The 21,999-nt window shown below is 37.0% G+C and overlaps 1 protein-coding gene across 5 annotated transcripts in view; it reads left to right on the top strand.

Moving 5' to 3' along the window:
• CENPE (centromere protein E) overlaps window positions 1-21,502 on the top strand; it is a 79,573-nt gene extending 58,071 nt beyond the window's left edge. For 4 of the 5 annotated variants that reach the window (XM_060654519.3, XM_060654521.2, XM_060654520.2 and 1 more), the window contains 8 exons: window positions 398-601; window positions 3,107-3,325; window positions 6,238-6,423; window positions 11,832-11,944; window positions 13,279-13,376; window positions 15,001-15,184; window positions 18,032-18,318; window positions 20,946-21,502. In XM_060654519.3, the coding sequence (XP_060510502.2) occupies window positions 398-601; window positions 3,107-3,325; window positions 6,238-6,423; window positions 11,832-11,944; window positions 13,279-13,376; window positions 15,001-15,184; window positions 18,032-18,318; window positions 20,946-21,040 (1,386 nt within the window). In that variant the 3' untranslated portion in view covers window positions 21,041-21,502. The remainder of the gene's footprint in view (window positions 1-397; window positions 602-3,106; window positions 3,326-6,237; window positions 6,424-11,831; window positions 11,945-13,278; window positions 13,377-15,000; window positions 15,185-18,031; window positions 18,319-20,945) is intronic. The other variant, XM_060654518.3, reaches the window with a different exon arrangement.
• Window positions 21,503-21,999: the final 497 nt, after the last annotated feature.

Genomic DNA, 21,999 nt, shown 5'->3' with positions numbered 1-21,999 from the left:
ATTACATTTCTAAGGGCGCCTGGGTGGCGCAGTCGGTTAAGCGTCCGACTTCAGCCAGGTCACGATCTCACGGTCCATGAGTTCGAGCCCCGCGTCAGGCTCTGGGCTGATGGCTCAGAGCCTGGAGCCTGTTTCTGATTCTGTGTCTCCCTCTCTCTCTGCCCCTCCCCCGTTCATGCTATGTCTCTCTCTGTCCCAAAAATAAATAAAAAAAAAAAAAAAAAAAAAAAAAAAGAATTACATTTCTAATGTAATTAGAATAAATTAGAATTATATTTATTTTAAAATATTAAGAATGAAAGTTCAGTAAGATATTTTCCCCTCTTTGATATCTATATGATATTTAGGTGAAAACTTTCCTAATGTCCAGGTGATTAAATACTTATTTTTCACACAGGAAATTCTCAAAGATCTTTCAGAAAATGACTTCCACTGCATAAAGGCTGAATTTCAACAAGTGCTAAGTAATAGGAAAGAAATGACCCAGTTTTTGGAAGAATGGTTGAATACTCATTTTGATACAGAAAAGCTTAAAAATGGCATCCAGAAAGAAAATGATAGGATTTGTCAAGTGAATAACTTCTATAATAACAAGATAATTGTAAGTAATGATTTTCTTTTGTGCTACCTCATTCTTTTTTGTTGTTTGCTCTGATTTTTCCACCTCTTTCTTAAAGACTTAGAACAACTTAATCTTAGGTATGCTTTCTGTAATTTACTTGTATATACTTCATTTTTTTTATTTGGAAAAAATTATGTAAAACATGTTCTTCCTCTTATATGTTATGTATGCTTCTTTAAGATAATTAAAGATAATCAACTGACACTTGTAAGGAAGATAAAATTAGGAGGCTTGGGAGACTTCGTTGGTTAAATATCCAACTCTTGGTTTCACTCAGGTCATGATCTCATGGTTTGTGAGTTCGAGTCCCACCTCGGACTCTGCACTGACAGCACGGAGCCTGCTTGGGAATCTGCACCCCACACCCCTGCCCTCCCCCCCACCCCCTCTGTTCCTTACCTGCTTGTGCTTGCTCTCCCTCTCAAAATAAACTTAAAAAAAAAAAGGATAAAATCTTGGGGTGTAATAATCAATTTCCACTTATGAAATCTTGAATCCTCTTTCCTTTCTCAGTTCTCACTGCTTCTGTAGGAATTGAGCCTTTTCCCCCCAGTAGCCTCAGACAGGGTAAGACATGAGCCTGATTCAGGGCTGCAGGCAGCACCTGTGGTCATGCCATAGACAAGCCTGGCCAACTCCTTGGCGGAGGCCTCATTTGCTTTTCATGTTGGTGGTATCACTACCATATGCACTGATCCTTCAACTCTGAGGTTCAGAGATATGGTTTATACCTCTGTTCCCGAGGTGACTGGCTCCAGTGTATAGATTCACAAGAACCAACATTGCTGAAGATCATTTTTGTTAATTTGTTGTACTTTCCATTGATGAGGATATCATTCTGCTTTCTTTTTTTTTTTTTTTTTTTTTTTAATTTTTGTAATGTTTATTTATTTTTGAGACAGAGCATGAACGGGGGAGGGTCAGAGAGAGAGGGAGACACAGAATCTGAAACAGGCTCCAGGCTCTGAGCTGTCAGCACGGAGCCCGACGCGGGGCTTGAACTCACAGACCATGAGATCATGACCTGAGCCGAAGTTGGCTCAACCGACTGAGCCACCCAGACGCCCCTCATTCTGCTTTCTGAAGTAATCCCTATCTCTATACCTGGTAAAATACACAGTAATCAGAAAGTTGCTTGTGTACATGGAACTGGAGCAAGGGGAGCTAGATTAACATCACAGCTTCTAAGATTAATTTCATATTTCATATGTTTGGGCAGTTCTTTTTTGACACTTTAATTTCATCTGGAAACTATACTTAAATCACACTGAAGTATAGGTAATATTTTCAAAAGCTGTTTTCCTATGGAGAGTCATTCCCATATGTTAAATACCTCAAGCTAGCAGAATAGTATGAGCTATTTCAGGGCGGGGGCGGGGGAAGAGTCCACAATCAACAGGGAAAAATATAAAACCAATATTTGGCTAAGATAATCCCCATATAATTCAGTGTTTTTCTTGTAATATTGAGGGCCTAGTTGGGAGTAGAAAGTAGGGATTCCTACTGTGTGGATGAGCATAGATATGTGGCTTCTTCCAGCACCCTGAGAATAGGAAATGATAACTTCGTATGGTGTGAGGCCAGTAGTCTAGAACCCAGGAAAGTCCAGGATGCCAGCCAAGAACACAACTAAGTTAGCATCCAAGTCTGATAGAAGTGCCTTAAAGCCACAAAGTTATAGATAAAACCAATAAGGCATTCATGATGAGAGCAAAAATACATCCCATAACAATTAGGAAGTAAAAAGATATGAGTAATTTCAGAGTTAGCGAAGGTATTGATTGACTATTATTTCCTGCACAGAAATATAAGATTTTCAGATTACCAAAAGTCAGTGAACTATTTTCCCTATAAACATTGAGATTTGAAATGAAACAGGAAAATAGGTTGCTGTTAAGTTTATTGAATATGCTCTGCTATTACATGTCAGTTAATGTTTATATAGGACATTATAAATATCATAATACAGGAGCACAGTCGGTTAAGCATCTGACTTTGGCTTAGGGTATGATCTCCCGGTTCATGAGTTTGAGCCCCTCATCAGGCTCTGTGCTGACAGATCCTTTGTCCCCCTTGCCCCTCTCGTGCATACATGCTTGCATACACTCTCTCTCTAGGATAAATAAACATTAAAAAAATTGAATAACAAATGTCATAATACATAATAACTTTAACCTGTACAGTTTTGCAGATTCTTCTCCATAATGTTAGCACTGATTTAATAAAGTGAGGTTTATCATCTTGCAAATCAATATGAATCCTCTCCAGTCCTTATTTTTTATTCTCATCAATATCCAGCATCTTCTGTAGTTTTAGAAACTGATGCAAACCACAAAGAATGTTCACATTCTTTGAAAGTACTGTTCTAGAGTGTTCTAAATAATGAATTTCAGCATATGCCTTGTTCTAGAATTCTAGTAGTTTTCATAGTATTTTTATATGTAATTCATTTTAGAGTTATAATAGTGTTTTACTATTCAATAGGCTATAATGAATGAATCTACAGAGTTTGAAGAAAGAAATGCTACCATAACTAAAGAATGGGAACATGACCTGAAATCAGTGAAAGAGAAAAATGAACAACTATTTAAAAACTACCAAACTTTGAAGATCTCCCTGACATCTGGTGTCCTTGTTAATGCTGTTACAGAAGACAATAAGAATCTTCATGTTACATCAAGAGCCACACAACTAACCACAGAGGTATGTGATTTCTTATGAGACATTTTTCAGTTTGCAGATTGATTAGAGTTAAAGATGCATTTTATGTAACACTTCAGAGCAAAATTATAGTATCAAATGTATTAGGGAATGTGGGCCATGTTTGTGTGTGATGGGCTTGTTTTTATTTATTTTTTTAATGTTTTATTTATTTTTGAGAGAGAGAATGAGCAGGGAAAGGGCAAAGAGAGGGGGAGAGAGGATCGGAAGCAGGCTCTGCACTGACAGCAGTGAGCCTGATGTGGGGCTCAAACTGACAAACCGTGAGATCATGACCTGAACTGAAGTCACATGCTCAACTTACTGAGCCACCCAGGTGCCCCAATGGGCTTGTTGTTTAAATATAGTCCTATTGTGGCTATCACTCAAATAACTACAGAACTATATATTACATGAGATCTTCCCTTTGAATTATAAAGCAGAAGTAACTCATAGCTTAATTTGATTAAAGATACATATACCTTCTCAGGTGCTATTACTATACATTATAAATTTCTTCAATTGTGTAATTTGTTTTTAAGTTTATTTATCTTGAGACAGAAAGAGAGAGGCATGAGCAGAGGAGGGACAGAGAAAAAGGAAGGGGGGAGGCAGAGAGAATCCCAAGCAGCTTCACACTGCCAGCACAGAGCCTGATGCAGGGCTCGAACTCACAAAATGCAAGATCATGACCTGAGCCAAAACCAAGAGTCAGCTGTTTAACCAACTGAGCCACCCTGGCACCCCACAATTGTGTAACTTTTTATTAAACTATAATCTGTGTCTGTATATAGTACTAGCTTAGAGGGTTAGTGCAATTCAGCTTTTCTCTAATTATCATTAGTCTTTAATACTGGTTTGTGTTATATCAAAATTAAAATGGAAAAGCCTAAAAAAATATAACAGATGTCTTATATAGATTAACCTGTATCCAAGAATCAATACATTACTTGAATGATTCAGTTATAGGGGTACATTGGGTGGCTCAGTCGGTTAGGCATGTGACTTCAGCTCGGGTCATGATTTCACAGCTTGTGGGTTCGAGCCCCATGTCGGGCTCTGTACCAACAGCTCAGAGCCTGGAGCCTGCTTGGGATTCTGTGTCTCCTTCTCTCTATACCCCTCCCCCACTCATGCTCTGTCTCTCTCTCAAAAATAAAGAATTAGTAAAAAAAAATTTTTTTGAATGATTCAGTTATTTTGTTACCTAGCCTTACTTGGGAATCTGCGAAGCAGGCATACTATTTTATGTTGTTAGCACACAAAATGACTTCGTGAAGAACCTAAGAGGAAATTATAATTTATCATCTTGAGCAAAATAAATACTCAGAATAAAACGTCAGCCACTAATTTAATAATCAGTTACCAGTGGAAACTAGAAGACCACTGGTACAGTTTATCGAATTGCTAATTACTACAGACCTCAGTCAGTTGGTGGAGACAAAAATAGCCGAAATATTAAGCCTATCTACCAAAGTAATAAAGAAACAGAAGAAATATCCATCTTCAGTGACCCCAGGAAATACCCTATCCGATAGTAAATGATATACTATTAATTTGGTAATCATGCCAAATTAGAGTAGCATAGAGTAGTTTGGTACGATATGGAAATAGACACATCAAGCAGTGGAACAGAGTAGAGTTCAGCAGTACACCCAAGTAAGGATGAGAATTCAGTGTTTGATAATGGTAACCACCAACTCGGTGGGGAAAAGATGGTTTACTGCATGTTTGATTCCAGACTACCAGCTAGCCACCTGGAAAAAAATAAATCTGGATTCCTACCTCACTCATTTAAACAAAAATAAATTCTAGATGGGCCAAAAACAAACATTTTCTAGGAAATCCTGCATGTGTGTGTAGGTGAATAATCTTACAAATATGAACAAACTCAGGTATTTAAATTCAGGTATTTTTGTATTTGAAAAAAACTGGAAATAACCTAGATGTTCACTAGTGGTTGATGGGTTAGCTAATTTACAATACCTCTATAAGACAAGATGTATGTATCCATGAAAACAAAAATGTGGAGAGATCTCTATGTGTTGTTAATGGAAATATCTGGAAAGTATATTATCAAGTTAAAAAGAAACAGAACTGGGGCACTGGGATGACTCAGTCATTAAATGTCTGACTTTTGATTTGGGCTCAGGTCATGCATGATCTCTCGGTTCATGGGACCGAGCCCTGAATTGGGCTCTCTCGCTGACAGCAAGGAGCCTGATTGAGACTCGCTCTTTCTCTCTCTCTCTCTGCCCCTCCCCCACTTGTGCACTTGCTGTCTCTCTCTCAAAAATAAATATTTTTTAAAAAACAACTATATATTCAGTATGTTCCTACTCTGTGTATGACTGACTCTTTTGTAACTGTGTACTCACAAGCACTTAAATAGGCATGGAAAATTTCTAGAAGGATACACTTGAAAGAGTTTAGTAGTCATTGTTACCAGGTCAGCTTGGGTTCTGAGATGGGGAAACTTCCCCTTCATTATATGCCTTTGAATTTTTCCACATGCTTGTATTTTTTAATTTTAAAATTAGGTAATAAAAATAAAGGGAAAGCTATGTTATATGCATTACTTAAAGAGTCAGTTAACAGGTGTACTTTCTTTAAGTGCTGTTAATTTAAAATGTGAGTGCCTTTTTAATATGCTTAGCACTGTACTAACCAGTAAATAAGATAGACACTAAACCTTGTAATATAAAATTTGGGCCTTTTTTAATCCAAAAATCATCAACTTCTAAATAAAGGAAATAATACATGTGTAAATTGAGTGACATTTGGTTTCTCTTCTATCTTTTCTTAATGCAATCTGAAAAATTAATACCTATGTATATGATCGTCTTTGTCTTAAACTTATATTCTGTGATTCTGCCTTCATGGCATACCTTATTTATGTGTGCTTTTTCTCACAGAAAATTCAGGAGTTGGAAACTTCACTGCGTGAAGCTAAAGAAAGTGCTATGCACAAGGAAAGCAAGATTATAAAGCTGCAGAAAGAACTTGAGATGACTAATGACCTAGTAGCAAAACTTCAAGCACAAGTTAATGAATCAAATAAATGCCTTGAAAAGACTAAAGAAATGATCCAAGTACTTCAGGTAACTTAACAAACTCATTTTACAATAAAAGGGGTTTTTTTTCTTCTACTGTTGAATTTGACGGTTTATTTGGGACTCTAATCTTTTACTTGAACTTCCTGCTACCTATGTATGTATGAAGTTCAATACTCAAGCTTTAAGAGAGCAGGTGAAGGGGCCCCCGGGTGGCTCAATCGGTTAAGCATCCGACTTCGGCTCAGGTCATGATTTCACAGTTCTTGAGTTCAAGCCCCGCATCGGGCTTTCTGCTGTCAGTATGGAGCCTGCTTTGGATCCTCTGTCCCCCTCTCTCTCTGCCTCTCTCAAAGATAAATAAATAAATAAATAAATAAATAAATAAATAAATAAATAAGCAAGCAAGCAAGCGGAAACTTAGAAATGAAATATAGGAATATATTTTCATGCAAAATAATGATTATTTTTGTATTCCTAGAAAAATTACTTTTAAAAGGCATATAAATACTATTCTAAAAGTCCTGGCTCATTCAATAAGACATGAAACAGAGGCAATAAAAAACAATCTCATTATAGTTTAATGTAAAACTAAAAACCAAGAAAATCAATTGTAAATCCTTAGAACTTTTTAGAATAATTATTTAATATTTCAAATCACATTTTTATTCAATCAAGAAATATTTGTTGAGTCTTCTATATGTTGGTCATTGCTCTAGATGTCATGTATACAGCAGTGGAAAGAAAAGTACCTCCCTTCTTTCTAGTTGCTTATATTCTTGTTCAAGAAGACAGAAAATAGCCAAGTATATATGTGTGTCAAATGGTGAAAAGTGCAATGGGAAAAAATTAAGCTAGACAAGGGGTGTATGGGTGCTGGGTGAAAGTGAGGGTGGGAAGGAAACCTCTTATCTTACAAAGCGTTGCTGAGCAGAGCCACACCATTAAGAGGACTTGAAGGGATGAGTGAGCTCTGTGGTAGCGGAAGGGCCTTCTAGGCAAAGGAAATCTCAGATAGCCTAGACATGTTTAAGAAACAAGCCGGTGTCTCCTGTGCAGAATGAGCAAGGGGACAGAGGTGGGAAAGAAGGTAAGAAGTAGCGGAAAGTCAACTCGTAAAGGGTCTCACAGGTTATCGTAAGAACTTTGGTTTTTATTTTAAGTGAGCTGAGAAGTCGTCGGGATTTTGGCAAAAGGATGTAATGATCTGACTTAATTTTAAAGGCTGCCCTTTGAAAATCAAATCCAAGAGGGTGTGTTTGTTGTAGCTGCTCCAACAAAGGGAAGCAGACTGTAACAACTCAAACAAGAGAGAATCTTGTTTCTCTATCTCATATAAAAGTATGAGTTCCAGGTTGGCAGGAGGGTCCATACTGCATGACCATTCAGAGGCTCACTTGTCTCCCATCCTGTTTCTCCGCCACCCCTCTGGTGCTGTTTTCATCTGTATGGTTAAAGCCAGGTTGTAAGCAGTTCATGCTCCGGCTCATAGGAAAGGGACAGATGGAGAAGCCAAAATTCATCTTAAAATCTCTATTCTTAAAGAAGGCTCTGGCCCAGACGTGGCACACATGCCTTCCTTTCATATTTCTTGGAGTTAAGACATGCCAGAGTTTTTGGCCCGGACAACTGGAAGGTTATAAACATATTCTATAAAATGCAACGTGTATTTAACTCAACATAAGAAAAAACTTTTAACCTATTCCCCACTATTTGAAAACATCTTGGATATAGCTGTCCAATATAATGTGGGGTTTATTAATTGAATAGAGAAGAAAGTAATTTGAACAAATGAATCATTAAAATTTTGTTTCAATCTTGATACATTTCCTCCCTTGTATCATTACAAATTGTTTATATCGAGTAGCAGTGAATTTATTAAAAATTTAAGTTACATTAAAACTTTAGGGGGGCGCCTGGGTGGCGCAGTCGGTTAAGCGTCCGACTTCAGCCAGGTCACGATCTCGCGGTCCGTGAGTTCGAGCCCCACGTCAGGCTCTGGGCTGATGGCTCGGAGCCTGGAGCCTGTTTCCGATTCTGTGTCTCCCTCTCTCTCTGCCCCTCCCCCGTTCATGCTCTGTCTCTCTCTGTCCCAAAAATAAATTAAAAACGTTGAAAAAAAAAAAATTAAAAAAAAAAAAAAAACAACTTTAGGGACATCCTGCATGATGGGAAAAAAAAGATTTTTTTTTTTAATGTTTATTTATTTTTGATAGAGAGACAGAACACAAGTGGGGAAGAGGCAGAGAGAGACACACACACACACACAGAATCTGAAGCAGGCTCTCAGCTGTCAGCACAGAGTGGGGCTCAGACTCACAATCATGACCTGAGCCACCCAGGCACCCCAGAAGAAAAAAGATCTTATTTATGATGGTCACAAAATCAAAAATAAAATGCTTGAATGACTAACCTTAACAAAAAATGAGGAAAACATATATGAAAAGAGCAAGAGAACTTAAAAAAGAAATACAGAGCGGTGGTTTATAAGAAACACACCATTTCCTAGGTTGGAACTTCAATACTGTACAAGCCTAAGTTGTTCCCAAGTTAATTCCTAACTTTCGTGTAATTCAAATCAGAATTTCAAAGGAATTCTTTCTCAGGTAGAGCCAGGAAACTTTCTTAACTGAATCCATCTAAAATGCAGCTGATAAATAGGTGATATTAACAAATTTATGTTTGCAGTCTTCTCAGTTTATTAGTGAAACTATTTAAGACTCAGTATTTCTTGAGTGCAGCATTGGTCGCATGCCATATGTTTGAAATATGGAATTCTGTTGTCTTTCATTTCTAATTCGGTATTTTCAATTTTGATTTCTCTTACATAAGAATGTTTTAAATAATGTTATATGTGACTAATTTATTTCATTATACCATGGCAAAAAAAACTGTAATCTCTGCATTTTCTTTTTAGTGTCATAAGTGGATACCTTTTTTTTTTAAAGTTCTTTGAACTTTTAAAACAGTATATAGACAAGTAGATCAGTGGAAGAGAATAGAAGGCTTAGAAGTAGACCCACACAAATGCAGTCAGCTGATCCTAGACAGAACAAAGGCAGTTGAGTAGACTCAACTTAGCAACTAGTGATGCTGGAGCATCTGGACTTCCATAGGCCAAAAAACAAATCTTGACAGAGACCCTCTATCTGCCACAAAAAGTAACTCAGTTGATCAAAAATCTAAATGTAAAACACAAAACTAGAAAACCCCCAGAAGAGAAGATAGAAGATCTAGGTGGCCATGGGCTTGGGAGTGACTTTATCTTAGATACAACACCAAAAGCACGATCCAGGAAAGAAAAAACTGGTAAGTTGAAATGAAAATATTTAAATGAAAAATATCTGCTCTGCGAAGGACAGTTAAGAAAATTAAAAGACAAGTCACAGATCGGAAGAAAAATTTTTGCAAAACACGTATCTGATAAAGAACTGTTGTCCAAAATAAACAAAGAATTCTTAAAAGTCCATGATAAAAACAACCTGATTAAGAAATGGGCAACAGATCTAAACAGACACCCAACCTAAGAAGATACTCATGGGACAAATAAGCAAATGAAAAGATTCTCAGCTTCATGTCATTAGAGTATTGCAAATTAAAACAAAATACACTACACTATAACACCTATGGTATCTCAAAATGCCATGCTCGCCAAAATCCAAAACATCACACTAAATGCTGGTGACGAGCTGGAGGAATAGGAACTTTCATTCATTGCTTGAAGGACTGCAAATGGGACAGCCAGTTTGAAAGAGAGTTTGGCAACTTCTTACAAAACTGACAACACTTCAGTCAGCCACATTCTCAGGGAGTCCCTGATATGAGCATCTGAATCAGAAGGTGGGGTATTGAACGGGTGCTGTGACTGAGCAAACAGTGGGCTTCTCCAAGAATGGGCTTATCTTACCCTGTCATCAGCCTCCTTAAGCTGAGCATCTATCATTTTGCATCTTTTTAGTCTTTGCTAGCCATGGTGTGCATGTGAATGTTTCTATGGGGTTTGGGGTGAGAAAGCCTAGAGGAATAAAGAGAGCTCTCTAGATCCCTATTTAGATGGGTTTTATTTTTTATTCAATATCTAATTCTCCATTGTATGGCTGTGGTACAATGATAAAAAGTGATTTATTCAGCAATAATAAGAAATGAGCTAACAAGCCACAAAAAGATGTGGACGAACCTTAAATACACACCACTAATTAAAAGAAGCCAATCTGAGGTGCCTGTGTGGCTCAGTTGGTTAAGTGTCTATCTTTGGCTCAGGTCATGATTTCATGGCTCATGAGTTCAAGACCTGCGCCGGGCTCTGTGCTGACAGCTCAGAGCCTGGAGACTGTTTTGGATTCTGTGTCTCCCTCTCTCTCTGCTCCTCCCTGGCTTGTGCTCAGTCCCTCCTTCCCTCCCTCCCTCCCTCTATCTCTCTCTCTCTCTCTCAAAAATAAATAAAACGCATTAAAAAAAAAAATTCAGAAGAAGCCAATCTGAAAAGACTACATACCCTATGATTCCAACTATATGACATTCTGGAAAAGGCAAAACCAGGGAGACAGTAAAAAAATCAATGGTTGCCAATGGTCCGGAAGGGGTTAGGGAGGGAAAGATGAATAGGTGAAACACAGGGGATTTTTAGGGCAGTGAAGCTATTCTGTATGATACAGTAATGATAGATATGTGCCATTTTACATCTGTCAAAATCCATAGAATGTACAGTACAAATAAAAAACCCTAATGCAACCTAAAATATATCAATATTGGCTCATAATTTGTAACAAATATACCACACTAATATGTGATGTTAATAATGGGGGAAATGGGCAGGGGTGGGGAGGGAGATGGAGTGCGACAAGGGTATATGGGAACTCTGTGTACTCTCTGCTCAGTTTTTCTATCAACCTAAAATTTCTCTAAAATATAAAAATCTGTTTATTAAAAAAAGATTTAAATATATACAAGTATGTATTTATGTATGGTTTTTTTTTTTCTGTGATGGGAAGTAGATACATTGACAGCACTGGATTGAACCATCCTTGAGTACACAATGTCCCAACAACACTTTATACTGTTTTGTGCCTTGGTTCAGTTCTAGTTTGCTGTTTGTATTGCCATTCTGGCATCTTTTTGTTTCATTTTACCCTCCCTGTCTCCCCCCCTCCCACCCCCCCATTATTCTCAACATTTGTTGTATTTTGTCTTAAGTATTTCATTTTTAATTGGAAAAAAATTTGTTTTAAGAAATGAAAGTCATATGTTCTTAATTACATATTAGCTTCCAGTAGTTTCAAATATACTTCACATCAAATATCTGCTTGTTCATTTTAGGATTAAATTTTGGGCCTTTTCCTGCTTTTCATATATTTGAAGTTTGCTGTTTTAAAATGTTCCTACCAAATCAAGGTAGTTAACAACTCTTTAAAACTGCTCTGAAATTATTTTATTTTTCTCTTCTCTAAAAAATTTAGGACAAAGTTGCTTTAGGAGCTAAGCCCTACAAAGAAGAAATTGAAGATCTCAAAACAAAGCTGGTAAAAATAGACCTAGAGAAGATGAAAACTGCCAAAGAGTTTGAAAAAGAGTACGTCTTTGCCTTAATTGAACATGACTTTAATAGCTCAAGTTTGCCTTCTAAATTATATAAATTTCTTTGCATTGGTTAACTTTTTAAAATATATGGAAATATTGTTATTGCTTTTTAAAATATCCACATCCACAGATTTTAAACTTGTTAAATTCTCATTACATATCCAAAGTTTTTTAAAAATGTGCATAGTTCTGGCCAATTACTAATACAATGTTTCTTTTGATGCTTCTTGCTCAGTCATATATAAACAGCTTAAAAACGGCCTTTTTATGCTTGAAAATGAATGTTAAGAACCTGTATGTGTGTGTTTGTGTCTAGCAGTTTGACCAAGGTTTCTGTTGGTTCTCTTCATTTAATTTGTTCCTCCTGCTGTGTTTTTGTGTAAAGGTTGTATTTCCTTTTAAATTATGGTACCTAGTACCCAAATGCATAACCTCTTTTTATTTGTTTATGTATAACGCCTAAAATTCTTTATGATATGGCGTAATGAAAAAACATGAAACAGAGTCAGAGACAGTGAATTAGAAATATAATATTGCCACATTATTATATCACCTTGCATAGGCTGTTTAATCTCTTCTGGGCGTTATGTTCATATTCAATAAATAAAACAATAAGTTTGCATTAGACGATTTCTTAAGATTCCTTCTGGCTCCTAATGCTTTTTGTTCTTCCTATAAATATTTAACAAGGATACCTAATTTGCCCAAAAAGTAGCATTCTGAAGCTTTTGCATCTGGACTAGCCTTCCATTGATAAGAGTATTGGTTTTAGTGAAACTTAAACCTATCAAGTTCTTCACTATAAAAAAAGCAATTTTACTTAGAGAATAGGATCTGCAGGTAACTTTCAGAGTCTCTAAAGGCAGAAAGTCTCATGATTTATCACTGCTGATTAATGCTTAAGCCAGGAGTTCATAAAATATCACTTTCTACTGGGAGACAGTGAGCAGAATTTGTTTGACCTTTGACTATCACACTGGACTGGACTGCAGCCGGGGTTTACTTCCCTGACAATGTAGACATAGGTAGAAGTTTTTTCTCACTTTCATGCTCTGGTAATTGTTGTATCCAATTAATAGCTATTGGGCTTCCAGATATTTAAAAAGAATTGTTTAAAAAAAAGTACTCCTGCAACCAAACAGAATGCTTCTGATTTGATGGTGTTGTACCTATAAAACACTTGGTACCAGGAGGGTATCTGCTACTACTTATGGGTTTCATGTCAATGTGATATATCTTATTAGAAAATTCTTGACAGCAGTTCTGTTTATTCTTCCATTAAAAATTAGTTGCTAGGCTTTTACATATTTCCATTGTTCTTTTTAGAATTACTTCTACAAAAGCCACTGTAGAATATCAAAAAGAAGTTATAAGGGTATTGAGAGAAAATCTTAGAAGAAATCAACAAGCTCAAGATACCTCACGTAAGTAGAAAATGCTGATATTTCCATAACTTTCCATTTTACTTCTCAATACACTTAGACATTTTGAATACTATTATATATGTGACAGTCAAGAATAAACATGTTAATCACTAATTTAGAAAGAACTGTTTTTGAAATGAACTTACTGGGATCATATTTATCCTGTACCCAATTTAGTTTGGTTTCCTATAATTTTAACTGTCCATTGGAGATTCTTAAAAAATACAGATTTTACCTTTGCATTATCAGATCATCAGATCTTTACATAGTAGTGAAGACATTCACATCTTAATAGATTTTAACCATAGGCACAGTAAAAATACAATCAGTACACAGTAGAAATAAGGAAATAAAATCCTATTTGTTCTTAGTACTGAAAATACAGAGTTGATGCTTATTTGCAAACTCTTTGAAATCGTGCAATCTTTTTGAAATTGATTTTAGACACAGTTGTCAAATCTAATGATCAAATTTTTCATATGATTTCCTCAACCTATATCTTTTTCCATATTTTTATCTCATGTTTCATTTGAAAAGAGAGGATGCTGAACAGTACTTGGGACAGCTTTGTGTAGTAAACACTGAACTAAGGACAGGTCACTCGCACTTCATGGCCCTATGAAATCATGGGGACAATAATACCTGACCTTCTAGCTTATATATATACTTATTGTAAGGATCAAACTGAAAGCTGTGTGTGAAAGCACACTGAAAGTTCTAAATGTCAAGCAAACATAAGGTAATACTTGTGTGTATTATTATCCACTCATTTAAAAAAAAAAAAATGAGAAAGTGTTAAAGATGTTGTCTAGTACATATGTAGACTGAACTTCTCTAGTGGCTATTGTGGGATAATTGCACCCCTACCTGGAAAACTTTAAGGGATAAAAATAGAAATGAGCAAGCTTTGTTGTTACAGAAGGGTCAGGATAATTAACTCTTGATTTGTGACTTTCAGTACATATTGTATCTGAATCCAAAGTAATTCAAAAGAAAATGGACATTAAGTGTCTTCCCCATACACACCTTACCACCCTTTTGTAAATTGTTGGTTACACAGTGGATTATTCTACGTAGAAGCACCTCACATTTTAATGCAGTTTTACCTGAAATTTAAAAAACAACTCCTTACATTACTTTTATAGTGCAGAATACTTAATAATATATGCTTTAGTATCTTTCTGAGGTTTATTCAGTTAACAAGTATGTGTTGAGAACTTACAGTGCACTGAGTAACTGGCAGTGGACCCCACACACACACATTCTGTATTGTAAGAAGCCCTCTGGGTGTTTCCACTGATGGAGAGGAGAGAGAGTGAAGGACCACACTCACTGGGGAGATTACTACTGCTGCCGTCATTGTGCAAGATTTCAGGGAGCACTGTTGTGGGAGTGGACTTGGTGGGTTGGAGAGAAGCAGGAGGACTCTAGAGATAATTAGAAGTGTTGATCACATAGGCACAGGAAGTGAGGTAGAAGGAGGAAGGCAAGGATGGCTTCTAGGGAGATGATTGAGATGGTCTGGTTTTTACAGTGACTTATTGCGCTCAGTAACATTCCCTTTATTTTGAACTTTGGAGATAATTAAAATTATCACTTTTGTGTGTATTTGCCCTCCTCACAGTTGTATCAGAATGTACGGACTCTCAGCCTTCGAATAAACCCTTAACCTGTGGAGGTGGCAGTGGCATCGTACAAAGCACAAAAGCTCTTATTTTTAAAAGTGAATATATACGGCTAGAAAAAGAAATCTCTAAGTTAAAGCAGCAAAATGAACAGCTAATAAAGCAAAAAAATGAACTATTAAGGTAAGATCTGCTTACACGATATTGAAATTATGCTTCTGGCTATTACATGTGGGGAGCATGGCATATACATATGCATATATATTTTTTGCAATTGGCAAGCCTTCACACGTATGGGGAAAGTCATTTTTAGAGTATATGTAATAAATTTTTTTTTAATTTTATTTAAATCCAAGCTAGTTAACATACAGTGTAATAATGATTTCAGGAGTAGAATTTAGTGATTCATCACTTACATACATTACCCAGTGCTCATCCCTACAAGTGTCCTCCCTACTGCCCATCACCCATTTAGCCCATGCCCCGACCCAACACCCCTCCAGCAACCCTCAGTTTGTTCTCTGTATTTAAGAGTCTCTTATGGTTTGCCTCCCTCTCTGTTTTTATCTTATTTTTCCTTCCCTCCCCCTATGTTCATCTGTTGCGTTTCTTAAATTCCACATGCATGAAATTATGATATTTATCCTCCTCTGACTGACTTACTTCGCTTAGCAGAATACATTCTAGTTATTTTTTTTTTTAACGTTTATTTATTTTTGAGACAGAGAGAGACAGAGCATGAACAGGGGAGGGGCAGAGAGAGAGGGAGACACAGAATCTGAAACGGACTCCAGGCTCTGAGCTGTCAGCACAGAGCCTGACGCGGGGCTCGAACTCACGGACCGTGAGATCATGACCTGAGCTGAAGTCGGACGCTTAACCGACTGAGCCACCCAGGCGCCCCAGAATACATTCTAGTTATATCCATGTTGTTGTAAATGGCAAGATTTCATTCTTTTTGATTGCTGAGCAATATTCTATATGTATATATACACACACATACCACATCTTCTTTAGCCATTCACTAGTCGATGGACATTTGGGCTCTTTCCATAATTTGGCTATTGCTGATAGTGCTGCTATAAACATTGGGGTGCGTGTGCCCCTTCGAATCAGCATTTTTGTAATAAATGTCTTTTAAGAGGACTAAGACTATGGGATACCATTCCAGATGTTTGCTATCTATCAATTGATCTATTTTTAACAAAGCCCAGAAGCAGGAAGTAAACAGATCTTTGAGGGGCAGCTCAAATATACCACAAGTCTGTATACCCAAGTCAAAGGAGAACTTAAGTCCATTATTGTAGCGTATTTCCTTTTACTTCATAAACAGTTCTAACAGATTTAATTATTTGGCTTCTATCAAGGATTAGAATCTTGTGCCAAGCACTTTACTAATGATACAATAGAAGAAAAATAGGCATTAAACAAATAGCTAAGCAACTAATTTTTGCAGTGAGTGCTATTAAACAGCAACAGAAAAAAACACATTATCTAGTTGTGGGGAGGGGTGATGGCGAAGAAACTGATAGAAGAGCAGTTATAGAAAAGGGTAGAGGTTAGGCCAGATGAAAGGAGAGACATATAAGCCTTCTAGGCAGGGGCCAGCATGTGCACAGTCTTCAATCAGAAAGAATAACCTGTTGGTGGAACTGAAAGACACCCAGTGTGACGGGGGTGTAGAGAATGAAACATTAAGGTACAAGAAGAGATGCCAGAGGTCACTGGTCTAGGTTACTTACACAGGCCTTTTTGGGTCACTCTGAGGAGGCATGGGTGATAATCTGCAATATAATGAGAAAGTGACCTCCAGTGGAGGGTTTTAAGCCAGGGCCTAATGAGATCAGATAGCATCTCTGGCTCTAGAGCAAATAGGGAAACCCAGTTTGGGAATCTATTTGCTATAGTCCAGGCAAAAGATAATTTTGGCATGGACTAGAATGGAGCCAATTGGGATAAATATAAGGAGATAAATTTGAAAGATTAAGTGTGAGGTTGGGTCCACAGACCTGGATGACCAAATAAAGGAGAGCAAGGCCTCTGGGATTGGTCCCCAGGCTTCTCTCTGCAGGAACTGGATAAATGCTGGTGACATTTCCTGCAACAAGCAAGACTATAACTAGTTCAGAAGCATGGTGTAGTATTTCTTTTAAAATAACAAAGGTACATTAAAGATTAGTCTATCCAGAAGATTAATTTGTCAAGTTATTGCTGCAAGGTATCAATAGGTAAACCACTCTGGATGATCTCACTGATTCATTTGAAAATCTGTCACACTCTAAGCTTTCTTTTCAGGACTCCATGATTACAATTGTTCAATTAATGCGACCTCATTTCATTTTCTGAACTGTGAAAATAATCGAAGCAGGAAGCATTAGGTGGGAATATAAGTATGATAAAATGGTAAATTATAACAAACAGGCAAAGGCGGGGGGGGAGAGAAAGAGAGTTGGGGTGCCTGGGTGGCTCAGTCGGTTAGGTGTCTGACTTCAGCTCAGGTCATGATCTCATGGTCCATGAGTTCGAGCCCCACATCGAACTCTGTGCTGACAGCTCAGAGCCTGGAGCCTGCTTCAGATTCTGTGTCCCCTCCTCTTTCTCTGCCCCTGCGCCACTCGTGCTCTGTCTCACTCTATCTCTCAAAAATAAATGTAAAAAAAAGAGAGAGAGACAGAGACAAACCAAGAAGCTGACTCTTAACCATAGAGAACAAACTGATGGTTACCAGAAGGAAGGGGGTAATGGGATGGGTGAAATAGGTGATGGGGACTTAAGAGTACACTTGTTGTGAAGAGCACTGGGTATTGTATGCAAGTGTCGAAACACTATTTTGTACACCTGAAACTAATATAACACTATATGTTAACTGTACTAGAACTAAAATTTAAGATTAAAAACAAGACAAAGTGGTAAATTATATGTTGTATATATTTTACCAGAGTTTTAAAAATTTTTAATGTAAGTGTGAATAAATTTCAGGAATTGAGCAGACTTACAGTCTCTTTTTTTTCCCCCCCTACTACATTCAAGCAATAATCATCATCTTTCCAGTGAGGTCAAAACGTGGAAGGAAAGAATCCTTAAAAGAGAGGCACACAAAGAAGTTACTTGTGAGAATTCTCCACAGTCTCCTAAAATGACTAGAACAGCTTCCAAAAAGAGGCCACATACACCTTCTCAATGCAAGGAACGGAATTTACAAGATCCTGTGCCAAGGGAATCACCAAAATCTTCATTTTTCGATAGCCGATCAAAGTCTTTACCAACACCTCAACCAGTTCGCTATTTTGATAACTCGGGTTTAGGCCTTTGCCCAGGTAAGTAAATATCCTGGTTCCTTAGAAATCAGGGGATATCTGTCAGAATTTATCTTTAATTTGTGGTCCCAAAGAGCAAGTTTAGACAAGATGTAATTGAGCAAACTATGGTACTCAACTTGATTTGGCATTTCTGGGGTGAGAAAGTTTCTCCAAAGCATGGCACTAATGTGTATTGTTTTTTATCCCAAGCTAAGTCTTTATTCTGCCTCTTAAACCTTCAGCTTTTCCCTAAGAGAAATAAGCAACTCTGTTAAAAACATGAAGACACTACCCTATAAACAAAACTGTTACCGAAGAAGCCCTTCTTATCAATTCAGTTGGCCAGTATTTCCAATAGCATTATATTCATTTTACACAAGCCAGATCATAGACTTATTCCACTTATTAATTCAATCAGTCAGCAAAAAATTTTGATCTCCGACTATGTGTCAGATACATTGATAAGCAAAACCAGACATGGTCCCTTACCCTACTGGAGCTTATAGTCCAATAGGAGATATAGTAATCAAGTAGTCAAAAATAAACAGGTAAAATTCTAGAGTATAAAAGGCTATGAAGCATATTAATAGGTTTTTGCTGCAGGAATATTAAGGAAGTCTTCCTTGAAGAAGGAAACTGAGATCTAAGGTTAATGTGAGTTTCCTTAACAAAGAGGGGAGGGAAAAGTATTTCCGGCAGATACAACAGTGACAGCCCAAGGTAGGAGGGACCATAACCAGGGGAAGCATTAGAAGAAAGATGGTATGGCCACAGCACAGTTAACACAAGCTGCTGTGGTTGGAGGCCCTGAAGGCAAAGAGGAGAAGAGCCAGGTGTGTGGGAATTTGTAGATTGTATAGAAGTCTTTGAGAGATTTTAAACAATATAATGGCAGGGGATCATAATGAGTTATAAATTTTGAACACATCACCTTAGTTATATGGTAACCAACAAATAATAGGAGCAAGAGTTTATGACATTTGTCTAAGCAAGAGGACATACTAGCGTGGACCTGAGCAGGTTCAGTAGAGCTAGAGAGAAGTGGACGGACAGGAGAGATAGGGGAGTCAAAGCAGTCATAGGTGCCTGGCTAGATGGTGGGAGAGGTGCCAGACACAGAGGTGTAGAGCATTGCAGAAGAAAGTCTGTAATACTGTGTTTCTTGTCCATCTCACCACACAGCATTGATTGTGTGTGTGGCCAGAGCCTTTGTGGCTGCATATCTGCCTGTCAGAAATCCCATTACACAGTTGTAGAAATCTGCAGCAACAAAATTGTACACCTAAGGAAAGCAGTTGCCAAATCATTTTTGGCCCCAAGTGAAGGTTGTGGATTTGTGAGGAACTCTACTGTGTGACTTTAAAAGAAATCTGTCCATTCTCATCAACTTTAAAATCAATATTAGATAAGTCCTCAGTCTTAAAGTGCTCTTTGGGATATAGGAAGACATCAATTTGAAAAAATGTTTAAACTATTCATTTTATGGAATAGTATTTAACAAACATTTAAGGACCTGCCATTAGCTAACACTTACATGGAACTTTTGCTGTATATGCATACATGCTATTTTCGAAGAGTCTTCTGAAAAACCAGGAAACTCTTAATCACCTCTTGATTTTATCTGATAATGCCAGAGACACATGCATGATATGAAACCACAACTAGAAATGCTTAAGTCTTTTTATCAATATATGGATCACTCTGGTACTATTTTTAAGTAAAATAATAAAAGAGTAGGCTGGAGGGACACCTGGGTGTCTCAGTGGCTGACTCAGTTAAGTGTCTGACTCTTGATTTTGGCTCAGGTCCTTGTCTCATGGTTTGTGAGATCAAGTCCCACCGGGGCTCTGCACTGACAGTGTGGCACCTGCTTGGGATTCTCTCTCCCTCTCTCTCTGCCCCTCCCCTGCTTATATATGCTCTCTCCCTCTCTCAAATAAATAAACTTAAAAAAAAAAAAAGAGTAGACTGGAATAATATATAAGTCAAAAAACTGACCAATTCAGCCTTAAAGGACATAGTCCCAGCCTGAATTAGTAAAATACCATTCTAAGAAAATTTTAATGCTTTTATTTTGAATTAAAAAGATAATTTAAAATTTCTCAACAACTTGAGATAATTGCAAAGACCAGGTATGAGAGATTTACTTATATGAATATAATCATTTGAAAATTAATATTGTTTATAAACAAATGCAACTGAAGTGCTTTTTAAAGGCTCAAAGTTTTCCAAGGATGGCTAAATAGTCTCCAAAATTAATAGTATTTGTTTAGTATAGCATTTTTTTTTCCCCTAAAATTCAGGCAAAAGAAAATCAGACTCACTCTGTGTTTTATTTCACTTTGAATCTCAAACTGATGAATTTCAAATGAGACTTTATTGCTTCTTGGTTTTATGTTCAAAATGGTTTTTCTAACAATTGATTTTGTGAGAAAATGGGGAATAAACTTCTCCAACTCTGATGAAGTGAAATATACCTTTATAATGACCAAACATGAGGTTAATGACCATATTGTCATTTTTCATTCTTCTTATCTCTGCTGTCTTAGCATTGTTTACATTTCCAATTCAATTAGAATTTCGTGTAGTTTTTTTAATAAAATATGGTTACTTTTGGGTTTTTTTTTCTTTTTGTTTTTTCTCAGAAGAACAAACTGCTGGAGCAGAGAGAGTGGGTCCTCAGCCAAGTCTTTGGCACACCTCCTCAAGAAAAGATATGCCTGAATGCAAGACCCAGTAGGCTCCTCTACTGTCACTTTCCTGGGGGCCCAGCGTTTCCTGCTGAGAAATGACTGTGCTTTTACGTTATGTGCCTATCCCTGGCAATGTTACCACAGTCCAACATAATTTCAGTTCAGTTTTCACTTTGCCACTAGAATTGGAAGATGAAGGAACAGGAGATTAATGCATTCCAATAATTTGGAATGACTGATAGCAAAACCTCCTTGAATGTGGTAATACTTTAGAAATTGAATTGTTTTATTTATTTATATATTTTATACAGAATAAAATTATTGAAGGAAATTTCCAGTCTTTCCATGCATATACAAAATGTATTCCTCTTTATTAATGTAATGTTTTACACATGACTTAAGTAATTCTAAGGCCTAATACATAAAGTGTCATTTAATTAACATTATGAACTACTTTTTAAGTGCCTTGAACATTGAATAAATGTTTAATTAGTGGTTCTGAATCACAACTTTATGTAATATTGATGGTTTCTTGGTGGGGTATTCAGGGTATATTTGGCTGTACTCGTTTGGTGACTTGCAGAATTTTGCTACAAGAATATATACATGCTTCCTGGATTTAAGTTGCTAAGGCACAGCAAAGTGCTCTGACCTCTTCATTTTCTAGCCTGATCTTTGTTTTGCTATAATAAATACAAAAATTCTCTTTGTTTTTCTGTACCCACCCACTCCCTATACAAGAACTCTAAATTGGTTGATTTGTTATTAGACTTTGTACTGTGCTGCATTTTACTCCCAGCGGTAAGAACTTCATACCATTTATCCTACCCTTTTATTTCAGACATGAGGAAACAACACCTGAGTTTCTATCAAAGTAGAAAATCTTAGAAACCCAGAGTCCCCACACATACATAAGGCATCTGTGGATGGGCTTCATGCAGTCTGTAAGACCTCTGAAATTCTATGTTAATTTGTATGTAAACTCATTTTTCTAGGATACTTGGGT

Source organism: Panthera onca, chromosome B1 (genome assembly GCF_046562875.1).
Source record: "Panthera onca isolate mPanOnc1 chromosome B1, mPanOnc1 haplotype 2, whole genome shotgun sequence".
NCBI lineage: Eukaryota > Metazoa > Chordata > Mammalia > Carnivora > Felidae > Panthera > Panthera onca.
This window is presented reverse-complemented; position numbering and strand designations above follow the sequence as displayed.